Source organism: Anomaloglossus baeobatrachus, chromosome 4 (assembly GCF_048569485.1).
Source record: "Anomaloglossus baeobatrachus isolate aAnoBae1 chromosome 4, aAnoBae1.hap1, whole genome shotgun sequence".
Taxonomy (NCBI): domain Eukaryota; kingdom Metazoa; phylum Chordata; class Amphibia; order Anura; family Aromobatidae; genus Anomaloglossus; species Anomaloglossus baeobatrachus.
In genome coordinates, this window is record NC_134356.1 from 29,582,991 (window position 1) to 29,604,118 (window position 21,128).

Sequence of the window (21,128 nt, forward strand, 5' to 3'; positions counted from 1 at the left end):
TATTGGTGTTGGACCTAGGCAGGACACTAGTTTTAGTAGGGGGGGGGGTGTGGATATTGCTCCTTCTGACCGCGTCAAGCCTTGCGTGCTCTGCAAAGGGCCACCACGGCACACACAGGGCTCTACAACACAGTCTTAAAGGGCCGGCGTGATAGGAAGGAGCAATATCCACCTCCCCTGCAAAAAGTAGATCTTGCCTAGGTCCAAAATGGATAGGGGTACGACCACTCTCACCAAAGGTCCATATGGTAGCCACATGGTTGCCCTCTCTAGTATGTACGATCCTGGTGGTATTTGATCCAGGGGAGAAAAATGACTTTTCAGAGGGCGCACAGTGGCTCTACATCAGTCTTAAAGGGCCGGCGCAATAGGAGGGAGCAATATCCGCTTCCCCTGCCAAAAAGTAGAGTCTTGCCTAGGTCCAAGACCGATAGGGGTACGACCACTCTCACCAAAGGCCCATATGGTTGCCCTCTCTAGTATGTACGATCCTAGTGGTGTTTGACCCAGGGGATAAAAATGACTCTTCAGAGAGCGCACAGGGGCTCTACACCACAGTCTTAAAGGGCCGGCGCGATAGAAAGGAGCAATATCCACCTCCCCTGCCAAAAGTAGATCTTGCCTAGGTCCAAAATGGATAGGGGTACGACCACTCTCGCCAAAGGTCCATATGGTAGCCACATGGTTGCCTTCTCTAGTATGTACGATCCTAGTGGTGTTTGACCCAGGGGAGAAAAATGACTTTTCAGAGGGCGCACAGTGGCTCTACGTCACAGTCTTTAAAGAGTCGGTGCGATAGGAAGGAACAATATTTGCCAAAAGTAGGGTCCAAGATTGCCAGTCCGGGCCTGCCTACCAGCCCCCTTTTGACTGTGTGGCAAAGCCCAGCATCATAAAGAGGGACTCCTTTAAGTGTTTGGGGCCCCCATTTTATTTCCATTGATCATTGTAATTCATAATTATAAAATAATATATATATATATATTTTACGCAAAAGCACAAATAAAAATAATTTTGGTTTTGGAAACTAGACGCAACCAAAAGAAAACTATATCTAGAGGTGTCAGGAGCTGTTTTGGTTGAGGCGAGTTGTCAGGTACCTGCGATATATATGTTCTTATATTCCAGAAAATGTGTCCTGGAGATGAGCCATAGCATTTTACAATGTAGAAACCGTACTGTAATAGCAAATACAGGGAACATCTCCGAACACTACATTTCCCACAATGCACCACAGTAGAGACCGGTACAGCGTGGACGGGCCTTTCACGTGGGGCGATCAATGTCCGTTCCCGATCATTGCCGAGAGCGGATCTACCAACGATCACAATCCTGATCAATCGCATTCTACCGATTTATCATAAGTAAAATATGTGCTGCCGAGAAAGATGAAAGGGCAGACGATAATCTTCTGCTATAGGCGCTCATGGCCTGTGTAAAAGGACTCTAAAAAATCCTTATTGGGCCCCTTTTTCCAGATTTTGCATTGTCGCCCATAATGTTGCTCCTCCATTTACTTTGGTCACTGTTTTGAAGTCTTCGTGGTGCAAAGTCCTAAGGACTCATCTCATAAAATATGATTGGATGTGGCCGGTGGAAGGCGGTTTAATAGCAAAATTCACATAAATCTGAGAACATATTGCTGAAAACCCATAAAAAAACCTGCCTTTGGGTGTGTCCACACTACATATTACTGAGTGCATGGTATCAACCTTTGGTGATGGGTTAATTTGCTCATTGGGCCGTTCTGTCAGTTAAAGCCCTAATTTAAAGGAGTTCTCCAGTATTTTTAGAAATGTTATATAATGGAGATCTAGGACGGCTGCTCCGGAGGTCCCTGTCAATCCTCATATCCATCATCTATGTGACTGCTGGAGCCAATCTCTCCTCATTTGTCCTGTGTAATTACATGTAAATGTAATCAGTGATTGGCTGCAGCGGTCAAATGAATGATAGATGGGATGTCATCACTACAAGACAGATATTGACTCCATGAGCTTCAGGAAAGGCAAGGGGGTGCATAATGCTTATTTCTTTATTTATACATTGCAAACTTTTGAAAAATCCTAGAAAACCCTGAAAATGTGACTTAAAGGGGAACTGTCACTTGCCATGAACATGTAATTTTTTTAACCTGGTGTAAATGCCGATGTTTTCCTGAATCCGCAGATGTTTTTCTTTTCTTCCTGCTCCTCTCTGTTCCTGAGATATGACCCTTTCTGTCCTGCATATAAATCTAGTCTCCTTAGCTAAGTGGGCGTGGCTTAAGAACACGCCCACAAAGAGTTGAAAGCCACACCCACATAGTCTAGATTAATATACGGGGGAAAAGGGGCCATATCTCAGGAACGGAGAGGTGTAGGAAGAAAAGAAAAACATCGCCGGATTCAGGAGAACAGCGGCATTTACATCAAATCAAATTTATGTCGAGTGACGGATCCCCTTAAATCAACAATATTTGCAAAGTCGTATAATTTTCAGGGTTTTTTCCCTAAAGAGTACGGAAAATATAAAATAAATAACTATTTCTTACGCCTTGAATCCTGTGCTCCTCCAGGGGTCTGTCTGTCGTGATGACAATACATTTATGGATAGTGTTTAGATATCTCAAGTATACAGCTCCAATGCAGACCAATGTATCTCCATAGGTATAAATGAATGTGTTTAAAGGTATCGCTTTCATCAACTATTCCGAATGGCATTGCTTGCCTGCACAATCCATACTAAGTGCCAATGTCGAACGCCTATGTGACGACCTTACGTGCCGTAGCGTGGTAACCGCTAGGACCTCATACGCCCCCTTTGGTTTTACAGGGTTAGCCGATTACGGTGCCTTAGTTAGGAATATATTTTGAGAAAAATCTGATTAGTAAAGCAGACTGAGATGACGACAATCTACAGCTGAAGAAGTCGATGGGTCCCTACACCTCAAGCTTTTCTGCCTTTGTCTTAGGACCTGGACCCCCACCGATCGTCAGTATTTACCGCAGGCTAAAACATGCGAAAAAATGCCCCAATAATAATATTATCTTTCTTCCTAGTGCACTATTAATCAGATTTATTTAAAGAGTTAATCCCTTTAAGAAGCATGGTAGCAATCACTTCAATTTAATCAAAGTATATCTAGGTGTCCAAACATAGGAAAATGTGTTGAAGGCGCCTATGGGCAGAACATCATTAGGGGGTCTCTAACCCGTAGAGCAATAGCAAAGCACAATGTGTGTAGTCTTACTTTATTTTTAGGTCCAAAATGATGCGTTAATTGATGTCTTAAAATGTGTCTAAGCTCCGCTTTTATTCTACAGAGTTCCCAATCCTCTGCCTAGATAACTGTGAATTCCTATAGTCACCACTAGAGGGAGCTCACCGCATACAGTGTTATCATTGTGTTCTATGTATCATCTGTATGCACTTAGCTCACAAGCTCCCTCTAGTGGTGGCTGACGGCAGGCAACATTTTCTAATGTCCGTGCGGGGGATTTGGATTTCTGTATCTGAAAGAAAGAAAAGAAGAGCACTGATGTTAATGAATGAGAGAATGGTTTAAGAATGACCCCATTTTTAACCCCTTGTAGACAATGAAGATTTGGGAAGCTGTAAATATTTATTGTAATATATGTATATTTTGGCACGGGAGAGCTGATGCGTTGTACGAGAAAACGAGAAGCACTTTAATTACTGTAAAATAGCTGCAAATTTGTATTCTGTAAAAATAAAACATACAAAAAAAATTATAAAAAAAAACCCCTCTTCAGATCTGATGAATGTTGTATTGGTAAAGACTGTCTATGACGAGAAATAAAATCCCTATAGCTGGTCACCTCAATGTGCGGCTTGTTTATTTCTTAACTTAACTCTTAACTTTTGAAAACAAATTAAGAATTTTGTTTACATTTTTAAGGGTCAACAGAGGTCAACGACTCTACTAATCTGAACAAAAATTGTGTCCAGCCTAAGGCACACCTGTGCAATAATCATGCTGGCCAACCTAAGGCACACCTGTGCAATAATCATGCTGGCCAGCCTAATGCACACTTGTACAATAATCATGCTGGCCAGCCTGAGGCACACCAGTGCAATAATCATGCTGGCCAGGCACACCTGTGCAACAATTATGCTGGCTGTCCTTAGGCACACCTGTGCAATTATCATGCTGGCCAGCCCAAGGAACACTTGTGCAATAATCATTCTGGCCAGCCTTAGGCACACCTGTACAATAATCATGCTGTCCAACTTGAAGTACACCAGTGAAATAATCATGCTAGCTAGCCTAAGGCACACCTGTGCAATAACCATGCTGGCCAGCCTAAGGCACACCTTTGCAACAATTATGCTGGCTGTCCTTAGGCACACCTGTGCAATTATCATACTGGCCAGCCCAAGGAACACTTGTGCAATAATCATTCTGGCCAGCCTTAGGCACACCTGTGCGATAATCATGCTGTCCAACTTGAAGTACACCAGTGAAATAATCATGCTAGCTAGCCTAAGGCACACCTGTGCAATAACCATGCTGGCCAGCCTAAGGCACACCTTTGCAATAATCATCCTGGCCAGCCTGGGGCACACCTGTGAGATAATCATCCTGGCCAGCCTGAAGCACATCTGTACAATAATCATGCTGGTCAACCTAAGGCACACCTGTGCAACAATCATGGTGGCCAGACTAAGGCACACATGTACAATAATCATGCTGGCCAGCCTGAGGAACACCTGTGCAATCATGCTGGTGAGCTTAAGGCACACCTGTGCAATAATCATGCTGGCCAGCCTAAGGCACACCTGTGCAATAATCATGCTGTCTAATCAGCATCTTGATATGCTGCACCTGTGAGATGGATGGATTATCTCTGCAAAGGAGAAGTGCTCAGTAACACAAATTTAGACAAATTTGTGAACAATATTTGAGAGGAAAAGGCCTTTTGTAATAGAAAAAGTCTTTGGATTCAGCTCATGGAAAAATAAGATAAAAAAACAAAAGTGTTGTGTTTTATATTTTTGTTCCGTGTATATCCAGCGGCAGGTAACAGTGATAAGTATGAGAGCAGCTTCAGCTCCCTCCTCCCCCTCCCTTGCACATCACAGAGCATGCTCACTACCTCCTCCTATAGGAGAGGATAGGTCATTTTCTGACTGGGGTATTCTTCTGTCCTGGATGGAGTGACCCAAATAGAGGTCAAGGTTAAGGTGGTAATTTTTTTTTATAGATCTAGGAATCTGGAGACATCATCACCTTGATCTTTATCATGTTCATCCGACCTTTCCTGGTCAACAATTACCCTGCTAAGAGTGACGCTGCTGCCGTGATGGGGGCACTGGGATTGTACAGTGTTGGGTGACATAAGCCACATCCACACGATGCCAGGACATGATGTCTCCTGCAGAACATCGCCATATTACAGTGCCCTCACCGGATCATCATCTCTTCCCAGGTGACGCACCCCACTGTTTATATGATGGAAAATGTCTTCTTCCATCACTCCATGGCCCAGTTTTGATGCTCTGTGTGATCGGACTCCAGTCCATAATAGCTGCAATGCTCTGCGTGTCCTGACTCCTTTCTATCATAGCTGCGATGCTCTGCGTGTCCTGACTCCTTTCTATCATAGCTGCGATGCTCTGCGTGTCCTGACTCCTTTCTATCATAGCTGCGATGCTCTGCGTGTCCTGACCCCTTTCTATCATAGCTGCGATGCTCTGCGTGTCCTGATTCATTTCTATCATAGCTGCGATGCTCTGCGTGTCCTGATTCATTTCTATCATAGCTGCGATGCTCTGCATGTCCTGACTCCTTTCTATCATAGCTGCGATGCTCTGCGTGTCCTGACCCCTTTCTATCATAGCTGCGATGCTCTGTGTGTCCTGACCCCTTTCTATCATAGCTGTGATGCTCTGCGAGTCCTGACTCCTTTCTATCATAGCTGCGATGCTCTGCGAGTCCTGACTCCTTTCTATCATAGCTGTGATGCTCTGTGTGTCCTGACTCCTTTCTATCATAGCTGCGATGCTCTGCGTGCCCTGACTCCTTTCTATCATAGCTGCGATGCTCTGCGTGTCCTGACTCCTTTCTATAGTAGCTGCGATGCTCTGCGTGTCCTGACTCCTTTCTATCATAGCTGCGATGCTCTGCGTGCCCTGACTCCTTTCTATCATAGCTGCGATGCTCTGCGTGTCCTGACCCCTTTCTATAGTAGCTGTGATGCTCTGCGTGTCCTGACTCCTTTCTATCATAGCTGTGATGCTCTGCGTGTCCTGACTCCTTTCTATCATAGTTGCGATGCTCTGCGTGTCCTGATTCATTTCTATCATAGCTGCGATGCTCTACGTGTCCTGACTCCTTTCTATCATAGCTGCGATGCTCTGCGTGTCCTGACTCCTTTCTATCATAGCTGCGATGCTCTGCGTGTCCTGACTCCTTTCTATCATAGCTGCGATGCTCTGCGTGTCCTGACTCCTTTCTATCATAGCTGCGATGCTCTGTGTGTCCTGACCCCTTTCTATCATAGCTGTGATGCTCTGCGTGTCCTGACTCCTTTCTATCATAGTTGCGATGCTCTGCGTGTCCTGACTCCTTTCTATCATAGCTGCGATGCTCTGCGGGTCCTGACCCCTTTCTATAGTAGCTGCGATGCTCTGCGTGTCCTGACTCCTTTCTATCATAGCTGCGATGCTCTGTGTGTCCTGACCCCTTTCTATCATAGCTGCGATGCTCTGCGTGTCCTGACTCCTTTCTATCATAGCTGTGATGCTCTGCGTGTCCTGACCCCTTTCTATCATAGCTGCGATGCTCTGCGTGTCCTGACTCCTTTCTATCATAGCTGCGATGCTCTGCGTGTCCTGACTCCTTTCTATCATAGCTGCGATGCTCTGCGTGTCCTGACTCCTTTCTATCATAGCTGCGATGCTCTGCGTGTCCTGACTCCTTTCTATCATAGCTGCAATGCTCTGCGTGTCCTGACTCCTCTCTATCACAGCTGCGATGCTCTGCGTGTCCTGATTCATTTCTATCATAGCTGCGATGCTCTGCGTGTCCTGACTCCTTTCTATCATAGCTGCAATGCTCTGCGTGTCCTGACTCCTTTCTATCATAGCTGCGATGCTCTGCGTGTCTTGACCCCTTTCTATCATAGCTGCGATGCTCTGCGTGTCCTGACTCCTTTCTATCATAGCTGCGATGCTCTGCGTGTCCTGACTCCTCTCTATCATAGCTGCGATGCTCTGCAGGTCCTGACTCCTTTCTATCATAGCTGCGATGCTCTGCAGGTCCTGACTCCTTTCTATCATAGCTGCGATGCTCTGCAGGTCCTGACTCCTTTCTATCATAGCTGCGATGCTCTGCGTCTCCTGACTCCTTTCTATCATAGCTGCGATGCTCTCCGTCTCCTGACTCCTTTCTATCGTAGCTGCGATGCTCTGCGTGTCCTGACTCCTTTCTATCAGAGCTGCGATGCTCTGCGTGTCCTGACTCCTTTCTATTATAGCTGCGATGCTCTGCGTGTCCTGACTCCTTTCTATCATAGCTGTGATGCTCTGCGTGTCCTGACTCCTTTCTATCATAGCTGTGATGCTCTGCGTGTCCTGACTCCTTTCTATCGTAGCTGCGATGCTCTGCGTGTCCTGACTCCTTTCTATCGTAGCTGCGATGCTCTGCGGGTCCTGACCCCTTTCTATAGTAGCTGCGATGCTCTGCGTGTCCTGACTCCTTTCTATCATAGCTGCGATGCTCTGCGTGTCCCGACTCCTTTCTTCCATAGCTGCGATGCTCTGCGTGTCCCGACTCCTTTCTATCATAGCTGCGATGCTCTGCGTGTCCCGACTCCTTTCTATCATAGCTGCGATGCTCTGCGTGTCCTGACTCCTTTCTATCAGAGCTGCGATGCTCTGCGTGTCCTGACTCCTTTCTATTATAGCTGCGATGCTCTGCGTGTCCTGACTCCTTTCTATCATAGCTGTGATGCTCTGCGTGTCCTGACTCCTTTCTATCATAGCTGTGATGCTCTGCGTGTCCTGACTCCTTTCTATCATAGCTGCGATGCTCTGCGTGTCCTGACTCCTTTCTATCATAGCTGCGATGCTCTGCGTGTCCTGACTCCTCTCTATCATAGCTGCGATGCTCTGCGTGTCCTGACTCCTTTCTATCATAGCTGCGATGCTCTGCGTGTCCTGACTCCTTTCTATCATAGCTGTGATGCTCTGCGGGTCCTGACCCCTTTCTATCAGAGCTGCGATGCTCTGCGTGTCCTGACTCCTTTCTATTATAGCTGCGATGCTCTGCGTGTCCTGACTCCTTTCTATCATAGCTGCGATGCTCTGCGTGTCCTGACTCCTTTCTATCATAGCTGTGATGCTCTGCGTGTCCTGACTCCTTTCTATCATAGCTGCGATGCTCTGCGTGTCCTGACTCCTTTCTATCATAGCTGCGATGCTCTGCGTGTCCTGACTCCTCTCTATCATAGCTGCGATGCTCTGCGTGTCCTGACTCCTTTCTATCATAGCTGCGATGCTCTGCGTGTCCTGACTCCTTTCTATCATAGCTGTGATGCTCTGCGGGTCCTGACCCCTTTCTATCATAGCTGCGATGCTCTGCGTGTCCTGACTCCTTTCTATCATAGCTGTGATGCTCTGCGTGTCCTGACTCCTTTCTATCATAGCTGCGATGCTCTGCGTGTCCTGACTCCTTTCTATCATAGCTGCGATGCTCTGCATGTCCTGACTCCTTTCTATCATAGCTGCGATGCTCTGCGTGTCCCGACTCCTTTCTATCATAGCTGCGATGCTCTGCGTGTCCCGACTCCTTTCTATCATAGCTGCGATGCTCTGCGTGTCCCGACTCCTTTCTATCATAGCTGCGATGCTCTGCGTGTCCCGACTCCTTTCTATCATAGCTGCGATGCTCTGCGTGTCCCGACTCCTTTCTATCATAGCTGCGATGCTCTGCGTGTCCCGACTCCTTTCTATCATAGCTGCGATGCTCTGCTTGTCCTGACTCCTTTCTATCATAGCTGCGATGCTCTGCGTGTCTTGACCCCTTTCTATCATAGCTGCGATGCTCTGCGTGTCCTGACTCCTTTCTATCATAGCTGCGATGCTCTGCGTGTCCTGACTCCTCTCTATCATAGCTGCGATGCTCTGCGTGTCCTGACTCCTCTCTATCATAGCTGCGATGCTCTGCAGGTCCTGACTCCTTTCTATCATAGCTGCGATGCTCTGCGGGTCCTGACTCCTTTCTATCGTAGCTGCGATGCTCTGCGTGTCCTGACTCCTTTCTATCGTAGCTGTGATGCTCTGCGTGTCCTGACTCCTTTCTATCATAGCTGCGATGCTCTGCGTGTCCCGACTCCTTTCTATCATAGCTGCGATGCTCTGCGTGTCCTGACTCCTTTCTATCATAGCTGCGATGCTCTGCGTGTCCTGACTCCTTTCTATCATAGCTGCGATGCTCTGCGTGTCCTGACTCCTTTCTATCATAGCTGTGATGCTCTGCGTGTCCCGACTCCTTTCTATCATAGCTGTGATGCTCTGCGTGTCCCGACTCCTTTCTATCATAGCTGCGATGCTCTGCGTGTCCCGACTCCTTTCTATCATAGCTGCGATGCTCTGCGTGTCCCGACTCCTTTCTATCATAGCTGCGATGCTCTGCGTGTCCTGACTCCTTTCTATCATAGCTGTGATGCTCTGCGTGTCCCGACTCCTTTCTATCATAGCTGCGATGCTCTGCGTGTCCCGACTCCTTTCTATCATAGCTGCGATGCTCTGCGTGTCCTGACTCCTTTCTATCATAGCTGCGATGCTCTGCGTGTCCTGACTCCTTTCTATCATAGCTGCAATTTGGACATAATTTCACACAAAACCCCAAAATGGGCAGCACAAAATTGTGGGTGAACAACTTTGTTTCAAGCATATGATGCTCGTTCAAACGCACCTGTGGCAAGTAACAGGTGTGGGCAATATGGAAATCACACCAGAAACCACATAAAAAGGGGAGAAGTTGTCTCAATCTTTGCATTGTGTGTGCCACAGTAAGCACGGAGAACAGAAAGAGGAGACGAGAACTGTTTGACGACTTCAGAAGCAAAATTCTTGGAAAATATCAAGAATCTCAAGGTTACAAGTCCATCTCCAGAGATCTTGATGTTCCTTTGTCCGCAATGCGCAACATAATCAAGAAGTTTACAGCCCATGGCACTGTAGCTAATCTCCCTGGATGTGGATGGTCGAAAAAAATTGATGAAAGTTGCAACTAAATGATGGGCGAGCGCGGTCAGCCGTGCTCCTTACTTGTTGAAGCATTGGGGAGCTCGGGTACTTGCGGTGCTCGGCTGAGTATCGGGGGTGCTCGCATGTGGTGTTCACGAAACACAGACCTGATGAGTAAGGGCGCGCTCACACATCCGGCTTTTCGCCGGTTTGACGGATGTGGCGCACACCAGTACAGTATGATACAGTACACTGGCAGCGTCGCAACTTCCGGGTCACATGACAGCTTGTGACTGGCGCTTGTTGCGCTGCCACTTTACTGAATACACTGGACTGGAGTGCGCCGCATCCGTCAAACCGGCGAAAAGTCGGATGTGTGAGCGCGCCCTAATCCGATGGATGCCTTTCCTCTATATTTAGCTCTTCTTCTCGGGTGTGGACGCAGTAATTTACAATTCTGAAATAAGTAAGATCCTCCCTTAAGTGTGCAGCTGTGGAATCCGCGCGCCTCTGTGATGACGCCGACAAGAGGCCAGGTTTTTCAGGTCTGAATGTGTTACATTAGAGCCTGCAAACTTCAAACAAGAGCAGGATTTATTAACAGATGCATAAATCTTACAAACCAACAAGTTATGTTGCTCAGTTACATTTTAATACATTTTCAACATAAAAGTGTGGGTCAATTATTATTCAACCCCTAGGTTTAATATTTTGTGGAATAACCCTTGTTTGCAATTACAGCTAATAATCGTCTTTTATAAGACCTGATCAGGCCGGCACAGGTCTCTGGAGTTATCTTGGCCCACTCCTCCATGCAGATCTTCTCCAAGTTATCTAGGCTCTTTGGGTGTCTCATGTGGACTTTAATCTTGAGCTCCTTCCACAAGTTTTCATTTGGGTTAAGGTCAGGAGACTGACTAGGCCACTGCAACACCTTGATTTTTTCCCTCTTGAACCAGGCCTTGGTTTTCTTGGCTGTGTGCTTTGGGTCGTTGTCTTATTGGAAGATGAAATGACGACCCATCTTAAGATCCTTGATGGAGGAGCGGAGGTTCTTGTCCAAAATCTCCAGGTAGGCCGTGCTATCCATCTTCCCATGGATGCGGACCAGATGGCCAGGCCCCTTGGCTGAGAAACAGCCCCACAGCATGATGCTGCCACCACCATGCTTGACTGTAGGGATGGTATTCTTGGGGTCGTATGCAGTGTCATCCAGTCTCCAAACGTCACGTGTGTGGTTGGCACCAAAGATCTCGATCTTGGTCTCATCAGACCAGAGAACCTTGAACCAGTCTGTCTCAGAGTCCTCCAAGTGATCATGAGCAAACTGTAGACGAGCCTTGACATGACGCTTTGAAAGTAAAGGTACCTTACGGGCTCGTCTGGAACGGAGACCATTGCGGTGGAGTACGTTACTTATGGTATTGACTGAAACCAATGTCCCCACTGCCATGAGATCTTCCCGGAGCTCCTTCCTTGTTGTCCTTGGGTTAGCCTTGACTCTTCGGACAAGCCTGGCCTCGGCACGGGTGGAAACTTTCAAAGGCTGTCCAGGCTGTGGAAGGCTAACAGTAGTTCCATAAGCCTTCCACTTCCGGATGATGCTCCCAACAGTGGAGACAGGTAGGCCCAACTCCTTGGAAAGGGTTTTGTACCCCTTGCCAGCCTTGTGACCCTCCACGATCTTGTCTCTGATGGCCTTGGAATGCTCCTTTGTCTTTCCCATGTTGACCAAGTATGAGTGCTGTTCACAAGTTTGGGGAGGGTCTTAATTAGTCAGAAAAGGCTGGAAAAAGAGATAATTAATCCAAACATGTGAAGCTCATTGTTCTTTGTGCCTGAAATACTTCTTAATACTTTAGGGGAACCAAACAGAATTCTTGTGGATTGAGGGGTTGAATAATAAATGACCCTCTGAATAAACTTTTCACAATTTAAAAAAAAAAATAAAAAAAGAAATAACATTCTTTTTTGCTGCATTTCACACTTCCAGGCTGATCTACAGTCCAAATGTCACAATGCCAAGTTAATTCCGAATGTGTAAACCTGCTAAATCTGCAGGGGGTTGAATACTACTTGTAGGCACTGTATCCTCCATGCTGCTACTATCTGGATTCACAGCTACACTGCTCAGTGCTGCTGTATAATGTCCTCCATGCTGCTGCTATCTGGATTCACAGCTACACTGCTCAGTACTGCTGTATAATGTCCTCCATGCTGTTGCTATCTGGATTCACAGCTACACTGCTCAGTACTGCTGTATAATGTCCTCCATGCTGTTGCTATCTGGATTCACAGCTACACTGCTCAGTACTGCTGTATAATGTCCTCCATGCTGCTGTTATCTGGATTCACAGCTACACTGCTCAGTACTGCTGTATAATGTCCTCCATGCTGCTGCAGCTGATTCTGAACGTGCTGCATAGATACAGGAAAGCAGGAATCCCTCATGTCTGTGTGTGCTGTGTATGGGAGACATCAAACCAGCTCATCTCTAACCACCAGCTCAGTGACAACTGAAAATTAAAGATACAATCTGCAAAGGGGAAAACAGGTGACACATGCAGGATACAAGTCGTGTAATGGCAGAAATAGTGATATTCCTCATATACACATAACAGCAGATTTGGAGAAGTCACCTGAGAAGACAAAATCTTCATTTGCCCAATGATGATCCTGCAGAGCGGACACAGACTGCACCCGAGGCCGGGACTGCAGGTGACATTGCTTCACTGTACATCATTCTGATGGGAGAAACGTGCAATGCGGAGGAAATACTGATGAAATACTGATGCAATACGGATCACAAGCTCTGTCCCCCCCAATTCCAAGGAGCGGTGGTGGGGCGCGGCTTCTTTCATTCAGTGATCGGCGGGGGTCCCCTTAATCACCTATTCTTTGATTTAGTGATGTTTTCTCTGGCACTGGGCATGGCAGATGCTGGCTGTGTTGCACAGCTGCCGCCTGCTTGTAACATCAGCTCCGATCGCTGCAGGTGACCCCTTACACGCTGCTACCAAGCAGTCTGAAGGTTGGGCACATGGTTACATGTGGCCATCGGCTCCCCTTGCAATAATTATGGGATGCTGATGGGTTGCTATGGTAACTGGGGTCTGGCTGAAGCCCACCACCCCAACACTGCCATGTCACGTTCCCCTGAGGGCTCCTGGAGACGCAAGAGGTAAAAATATAAATCTTCGCTATCGCTACAGGTGTAATCTGCTCTTGGAAGAAAAGGAGGAAGAAACAGGAAGCACCAAAAGGAAAAATGGCTCAAACTAGAAAGGGTTAATACCCAAAAATCACACTAGATGGAGAAAGCGCTGTCTTCCCCCCACACTCCACCCAGGGAGCGCCTGTCACCTCCGGCCATGTCTTATCTGCCAATGTCACTGTCACAGACCGCTCAAACGGCAACTTCCGGCTTATCACCTTACGCATTTCCGGTCAAGTGCCCGCAGCCGCCATATTTGTTGTGGTCAAACACCCATACTGATACACTCCACCACCAAATCTTACGTACTGCTATTTATCCGGGTCTGCGTCTCTTGAACCAATCAAATACAAACACTGCGTTTTCGTCATTGCATGGGTGAGGACTACAATTCCCGGCGTGCTTCGAGTTCTGCGCATGCGCAGATCCATTTTTTTTTCCCTTCCCTATTCCGCGCCCACTGCCTGCCGCAAAGGCTTGTGGGCCGGGTCAATGGTTGCTTAGCGGAGGTGCCGGCAGTGGCGAGCAGTGGCCGCCCCCCTCTCTCCTGTCCCCTCCATTCATCGCCCGCTGCAGGCCTGAGACATGGAGGCGCTCATCCCGGTGATCAACAAGCTGCAGGACGTGTTCAACACGGTGGGGGCCGACGTCATCCAACTGCCGCAGATCGTGGTGGTGGGGACCCAGGTGAGTGCGGGGACCGGGGCGCCCCATAACGGCGGCTGGAGGGGGGGGAGACAGCGGGCGAGACCAAGGCGGAGGTGACTGGGGGGGGCCTCAATACTGATAGGGGTGGCTGTGACATTGGTATGACCCATAACATCCCATATAAACCTATACAGCCCTGTGTTACCGCCTGGGGGCTGCAGGGGGCGCCATCCGGGGATCTCACCTGTATACTGTGTCTGTATATACTTCCTTTTTTTTTTCTTCCATAATATTTTTATTTTTTGTAATCTTCTGTTGTCATCGCGTTTTGCTGGTGTTTTTTTTTTTGTTTTTTTTGCAGAATGAGTTTTTTTTTTCACAGGACGTCCCCTTTAAATGCAGCTATCAGTGATTGGCAGCAGCGTTCAGGCGGTTAAAGGGAATATGTCACCAGGTTTTTGCTCCCCCATCTGAGAGCAGCATAATGTAGAGGCAGAGACCCTGATTCCAGTGATGTGTCACTTACTGAGCTGTTTGTCATTTTCATAAAATCCTGTTTTCTCTGCTGCAGATCTACAGAGCTCATGACTATGCTGGACTACCTGCAGCACGACAAGTAGTCCTGTAATGATAATCTGCTGCTGATTAAACAGTGGTTTTATCAAGACTACATTTAGTTGCCCAGTAAGGCCGGTTTCACACATCCGGCATTTTGCCGAATCCGTCACACTCCAGTACAGTATAATGCCATTCGCAGCAAGCTCTGATCACATGCTCCGGTCACATGACAGCATGTGACCGGAGCTTGCTGTGATGCCATTGTACTGTATTGCACTGTACTGGAGTGTGACGGATCCGACAATCTGGCGAAATGCCGGATGTGTGAAACCGGCCTGAGTGACATATCTCTGCAATCAGGCTTTATGCCCCTACATTATGCTGCTCTCAGATTAGGGGGCGAAATCTGGTGATAGATTCCCTTTAAGCAGCAGCGATCATAGATAGTGCTGACAGAAATGTGATTTGCTTCCTTGTTGTGCGCGGAGACTTGGGGAAAAAAAGGGAGATTTGCCTTTCGTCTGCGTTGAAAGGAGAAGGAAATCGGATTGGTTCTATTCAGCGCAGTTTAAGGAACTACTGCTCTTAGCATCCTGGTAGTTGTAGTTTTCCATCAGCCGGAGATGGTTGTCTTGTTTCACTGGTCCTCAGATATGGTGGGTGCCCATAGTAACCAGACAATGGTGGAGCGGGTGCCCATAGTAACCAGACAATGGTGGAGCGGGTGCCCGCAGGGACCGGACAGTTGTGCAGCGGGTGCCCATAGTAACCAGACAATGGTGGAGCGGGTGCCCATAGTAACTAGACAATGGTGGAGCGGGTGCCCGCAGGGACCGGACAGTGGTGGAGCGGGTGCCCATAGTTACAAGACAGTGGTGGAGCGGGTGCCCATAGTTACAAGACAGTGGTGGAGCGGGTGCCCGCAGGGACTGGACAGTGGTGGAGCGGGTGCCCGCAGGGACTGGACAGTGGTGGAGCGGGTGCCCGCAGGGACTGGACAGTGGTGGAGCGGGTGCCCGCAGGGACTGGACAGTGGTGGAGCGGGTGCCCGCAGGGACTGGACAGTGGTGGAGCGGGTGCCCGCAGGGACTGGACAGTGGTGGAGCGGGTGCCCGCAGGGACTGGACAGTGGTGGAGCGGGTGCCCGCAGGGACTGGACAGTGGTGGAGCGGGTGCCCGCAGGGACTGGACAGTGGTGGAGCGGGTGCCCGCAGGGACTGGACAGTGGTGGAGCGGGTGCCCGCAGGGACTGGACAGTGGTGGAGCGGGTGCCCGCAGGGACTGGACAGTGGTGGAGCGGGTGCCCGCAGGGACTGGACAGTGGTGGAGCGGGTGCCCATAGTAACCAGACAGTGGTGGAGCGGGTGCCCATAGTTACCAGACAATGGTGGAGCGGGTGCCCATAGTAACCAGACAGTGGTGGAGCGGGTGCCCATAGTTACAAGACAGTGGTGGAGCGGGTGCCCGCAGGGACCGGACAGTGGTGGAGCGGGTGCCCGCAGGGACCGGACAGTGGTGGAGCGGGTGCCCGCAGGGACCGGACAGTGGTGGCGCGAGTGCTCAATCAAGACACTACTTTCAATTTCCCAAAGGGGCCAAAACTAGGTCGGTTGCTATAGGCAACTTCTGTAGCTAATTTAGCAAAATAGTTGCCCATACCAACCAGCCCAGTTCTGGTTCCTTTAGAAAATGAAAGCAATAACTTGATTGGTTGCTATGGGCAACTGCTCTAGTTTTAAGTGATTGATTCAATATGGCCGTGGTGTGCAGTGGTATTGACGGTAACAGACGGGCCCTGGGTGGCTGTGGTGGACCAGAGCTAAACCAATGGCCGCCATCTATGCTGCGGGATCCGTTCTGGGCAAAGCGACCCTAAAGCGGTCCTCCATTGTGCTGCTGCCTCTGTCTCTCAGAAGGGCACCATTTTCCTCCCCAATATGGCCGCCGACTGGCCTGTGGAGCGCGGTGGGATGGACTAGCACCAAATATGATAATGCTGCTGTGTTGATTCCCGCAGCAGGGAGTGTCGTGGTTCACATGTTGCACAGCGCTCCTGATGCCATCACAGCGGCCATTTTGTAGGATTTCTTAGTGGATAATGAGGAAAAAAATCTCCATCAGATCCTGAAAGGGCTCATTAGATTGTCTGCTGAACTCTCCATTTGGCAGTGGCCTCACACACTCCCCTTTAAGACATCCCCTTTAAGTTTTCTGTCAGCCGTGTATAAATGGCTCTAGGTTGTGTTAGTGATCTGTACGGCTGTTTATGTTGATGTCCCTGACGTGTGACCGGACCCCGTGTATGTCATTCCTGGTGTCACAGTGTGGAGATGACGGGCCGCTCTCGTCAGGCAGTTGGTCACATCGGGCAGTTGATTTCCTCCGGGTTGTTTACATCGGGCTGTGACCGCTTGCATGCTACCGTTGGTCGCCTCGGGCTCGTGTCTTGTCAGCGGAGAGGCTCGGCTCTGAGGCTTCGGCTGACTCGGGAGGAGGATTCCTCGTGACCCTCACAAGGTGACGGACTGCGCCGTCCTGTGACTAATGAAATAGATTATTAATGGTGTCTGGAGAGTCTGCCTCATCCCGACCCATTTATATCACAGCCCTGACCTGCCTCCATCTACATAACGACATGTGAGGCCTTAAAGGGATTGTCTGTGATTAGGATCGCATTGGGTTACTGTCACTTGTCTGACCGGCCTGAGGCTGCTCAACGGTATAAGCGGCACGCTGTGATGCTCTGCATGTTCTGACCCCTTTCTATCAAAGCTGCGATGCTCTGCGCGCTCCGACTCCTTTCTATCAAAGCTGCGATGCTCTGTGCGCCCCGACTCCTCACGGCAGCCCCGACTCCTTTCTGTCGGGGCTGCCGTGCTCTGTGCGCCCCGACTCCTTTCTGTCGGAGCTGCCGCGCTCGGCGCGCCCCGACTCCTTTCTGTCGGGGCTGCCGCGCTCGGCGCGCCCCGACTCCTTTCTGTCGGGGCTGCCGCGCTCGGCGCGCCCCGACTCCTTTCTGTCGGGGCTGCCGCGCTCGGCGCGCCCCGACTCCTTTCTGTCGGGGCTGCCGCGCTCGGCGCGCCCCGACTCCTTTCTGTCGGGGCTGCCGCGCTCGGCGCGCCCCGACTCCTTTCTGTCGCCTTTTTTGTGGGATCTTCTTAGCTTCACTCCCCACAGTTGCCGCCATTGCCTTTTATCTCCATGTTGTCAGTATGTAAGTAACCTTTGTGGAGTCAAGGGGGTTGAGCTACCCAGAGAAGAGTCATTGAGAGGCGTGACCCAATCCATCCAATCATCCGGCCTTGCTGACATCAAATAGGGTAAGTCTATGTTAGGCTACTTTCACACATCAGATTTTTTCCATCAGGTACAGTCCGGAAAAAAACGGGTTAAACGGATCCGGTACCGCATCCGTTTTATCCCCATATATTTGCATTGTTACCGGATTGTGCCTGATGGCTTTGCGTTGCATCCGTTTTTTTCCGGATGCGGCAAAATTAGTCAAAGCGGCGGTCGGAGGCAATGTGTCTTGCAACATTTTTTTGTCAGGCAAAAAAACCGCATCGCGCCGGATCCGGCACGATACGGCGTGTTTTACAATGAAAGCCTATGGACGCCGGATCCGGCGCAATGCGGTAAAACATGGATGCGGCTACCGGATCCGTTTTTGTAAACTGCGCATGCACCAAATTAATTAAAAAAGCTGATCCTTCAAAAAAAAAAAAACAAACCGGATGCAAAAACGGATGCAAACCGTATCCACCGGATCCGGTTTTGTATGCATCCGGCATAATGGATCCGTTAAAAACCGGATCCGGTGGATACGGTTTTACATTGTTTTGCCGGATCCTTTGGATCAGGAAAAAAAAGGATTGTGCCTGAATGCAGAAAACTGATGTGTGAAAGTAGCCTTATCTGAAGCCGTGTCCAGTTATCTGGATTTGGCGCATGCGCAGCGCAGGTGGTGTACTATCCCAGCAATTTCCAGCCATCACGGTTTTTTAGACATATCGGTTGCGTGCAGGTATCCCGTGCTTCACTGCGCATACACCAGAACTAGAAAATAGTGGCGCATGCGCATAATTGAGAGGAGGCACCAATTGAGTTGGATGGGGACAGTTTTGGGCCCTGCCCTTCTTTGACTCTTCTCCCCTGCGGCTCCTCCTCCTTCACCCTTTTCAGATATGTGACATCTTACTAGGAGATGCCTCCTGGGGGAGAGGAGGGCGAGAGGTGCGTCTTCTGGGTGGGGGAGAGGGGGGCGAGAGGTGCGTCTTCTGGGTGGTGGAGACGGGGGGGCGAGTGGCGCGCCCCCTGGGTGGGGATAGACGGGGGGGGGGGCGAGTGGCGCGCCCCCTGGGTGGGGATAGACGGGGGGGGGGGCGAGTGGCGCGCCCCCTGGGGGGGGAGGACGGGGGGGGGGGGGCGAGTGGCGCGCCCCCTGGGGGGGAGACGGGGGGGCGAGAGGCGCGCCCCCTGGGTGGGGGGAGACGGGGGGGGGGGGCGAGTGGCGCGCCCCCTGGGTGGGGGGAGAGGGGAGCGAGAGGCATCACCTGCCACTAAGGCCCGATTCACACACCCGGCATTTCGCCGGATCCGGCACACTCCAGTACAGTGCAATACAGTACAATGGCATTGCGGCGTGCTCCGGTCCCGTGCTCCGGTCCCGTGCTGTCATTGTACAGTATTACACTGTACTGGAGTGTGCCGGATCCGGTGAAATGCCGGGTGTGTGAAACTGGCCTAACCGCTCCGGTCGCTGCCTTTTCTCCTCTGTCACACTGAGCAGCATTTGAGGAGCGTCGCTTCCTTCGTGAAGAATCCTCCGCTGCTCCTTGCGCCATTATTGGGGTCTCTGGTGCCTTTTCTCCCGTCTTTATTCTAAGTGGCTTTTTCTTTTCCCTCCCTACAGAGCAGCGGAAAAAGCTCCGTCCTAGAAAGCTTGGTTGGCCGGGATCTGCTCCCCCGGGGCACAGGGATCGTGACGAGAAGACCCCTGATCCTGCAGCTGGTTCACGTCTCCTCCGACGATCGACGCAAAACCTCCGGAGAGGAGAACGGTAACGAGTGATTGTGCTTGTGTACATAGGAGGAGGATAGGGGGTATAGTCTGCGGGGTCCTAGGCTGCCCCCTGTGTGTGCAGCAGGGCAGTATAGGGGCCACACACGCAGGGTATATTCCTTATCGTGAACCAGGAGGCTCAGGATGAGCTTGGCTGTTGCTTTCCACTAGTAATAAATGGCGGCGTCCTCCGGGGATGATGGAGCTGCTGTCTTTCCAGTAAGAGCTTTTTTTCTCCCTTTTGCGGTCGGCTAGAAAAATAATTTCCTGTTATTGCCAACTGCTAATTCGGGAGACAAAGATCCCGGGGGGGGATTACATAGAAACATCTGAGCCCTGGGGTCCCCACCATGTACCGCAGCTGCCCCCTTTACTGTCATAAGTGGGATCTTAAAGGGATATTACTATCTTATAAAGTAATAATTGGTTAATGATTGTTGGTATGGGGGGGAGGGGTCTGATCATATATTGCCCCCTATCTTGATAACTAAGGGGATTTTTAGCTTTGCGTCCCCCATTATTGTGTTTCCCTGAAAAGCCGCGATACAAAGAAAAGGGGCAGGAGACGGAGTTACCGCAGCGTGGTGCTCGGTGGTGGGAGGATGGGGTCTCTGAACGATAACCAGAATGCCAGCACTTGTGTAACCCGGGGGTTAAGAATGGGGTCAAACAGATTTTTAGGGATCTCTCTGCACCCCCGGCCTTCACTATCAGGTGAGTCTCGGTAGGTTTGCAGCCATTATAGGCCGATGATGCGCCGACACTTAACCCATTCTCTGCCTCTTGTCTTCTCTTTCCTCGTCTCCCAACGATTCCAGACCTGGACTCCTGGAAAAATCCAAGACAGTTATCCAAAGGTCTCCTGTTTCCTCCTCCTCCTCCTCCTCTTCCTCTTCTTATACCTGCATGAGACATAGACGCCCCCATAGATCACTGGCTGTGTCCGTTCTGTGCTGCGTCCCATCACCTGCCCCCCCCCATCGCCATATGTATCCCCCGGACACTGCAGCTTCCTATCACTTTGCTATTTGCTTATATTATCACCTTGCTATTTTAGGATTCCTATATATTTATATGTTGTAAAATGCATCTTTTTATAATTTTTTTTATTTTACGCTTTTAATTTCAATTGTTTTTTTTTTTTGTTTTTTTTACACACTTTCACTTTTTTCCCTTTTTTAAATTGACTTTATTTTGCAATTTTTTTGTATTCATTTTTTTATGTTTGGTATTTTTATTACACATAAAAATGTATGTGTAATAAAAATACCAAACATAAAAAAATGAATACAAAAAAATTGCAAAATAAAGTTAATTTAAAAAAGGGGAAAAAGTGAAAATGTGTAAAAAAAAAAAAAAAAAGTGAAATATATTTCACCTTTTTTTTTTTACACACATTTTTACTTCTTTTTTTTTTTAAAAAAAAATTACTTTACTTTTGCATTTCTA

At 49.2% G+C, this 21,128-nt stretch overlaps 1 protein-coding gene across 4 annotated transcripts in view; it reads left to right on the top strand.

Moving 5' to 3' along the window:
• Nucleotides 1–13,864: 13,864 nt before the first annotated feature.
• Nucleotides 13,865–21,128, top strand: part of DNM1L (dynamin 1 like) — a 67,051-nt gene continuing 59,787 nt past the window's right edge. For 2 of the 4 annotated variants that reach the window (XM_075344193.1, XM_075344195.1), the window contains exons 1-3: nt 13,865–14,098; nt 19,530–19,677; nt 20,498–20,536. In XM_075344193.1, coding sequence (XP_075200308.1) covers nt 13,997–14,098; nt 19,530–19,677; nt 20,498–20,536 — 289 coding nt within the window. In that variant the 5' untranslated portion in view covers nt 13,865–13,996. The remainder of the gene's footprint in view (nt 14,099–19,529; nt 19,678–20,497; nt 20,537–21,128) is intronic. The other 2 variants (XM_075344194.1, XM_075344196.1) reach the window with 1 other exon arrangement.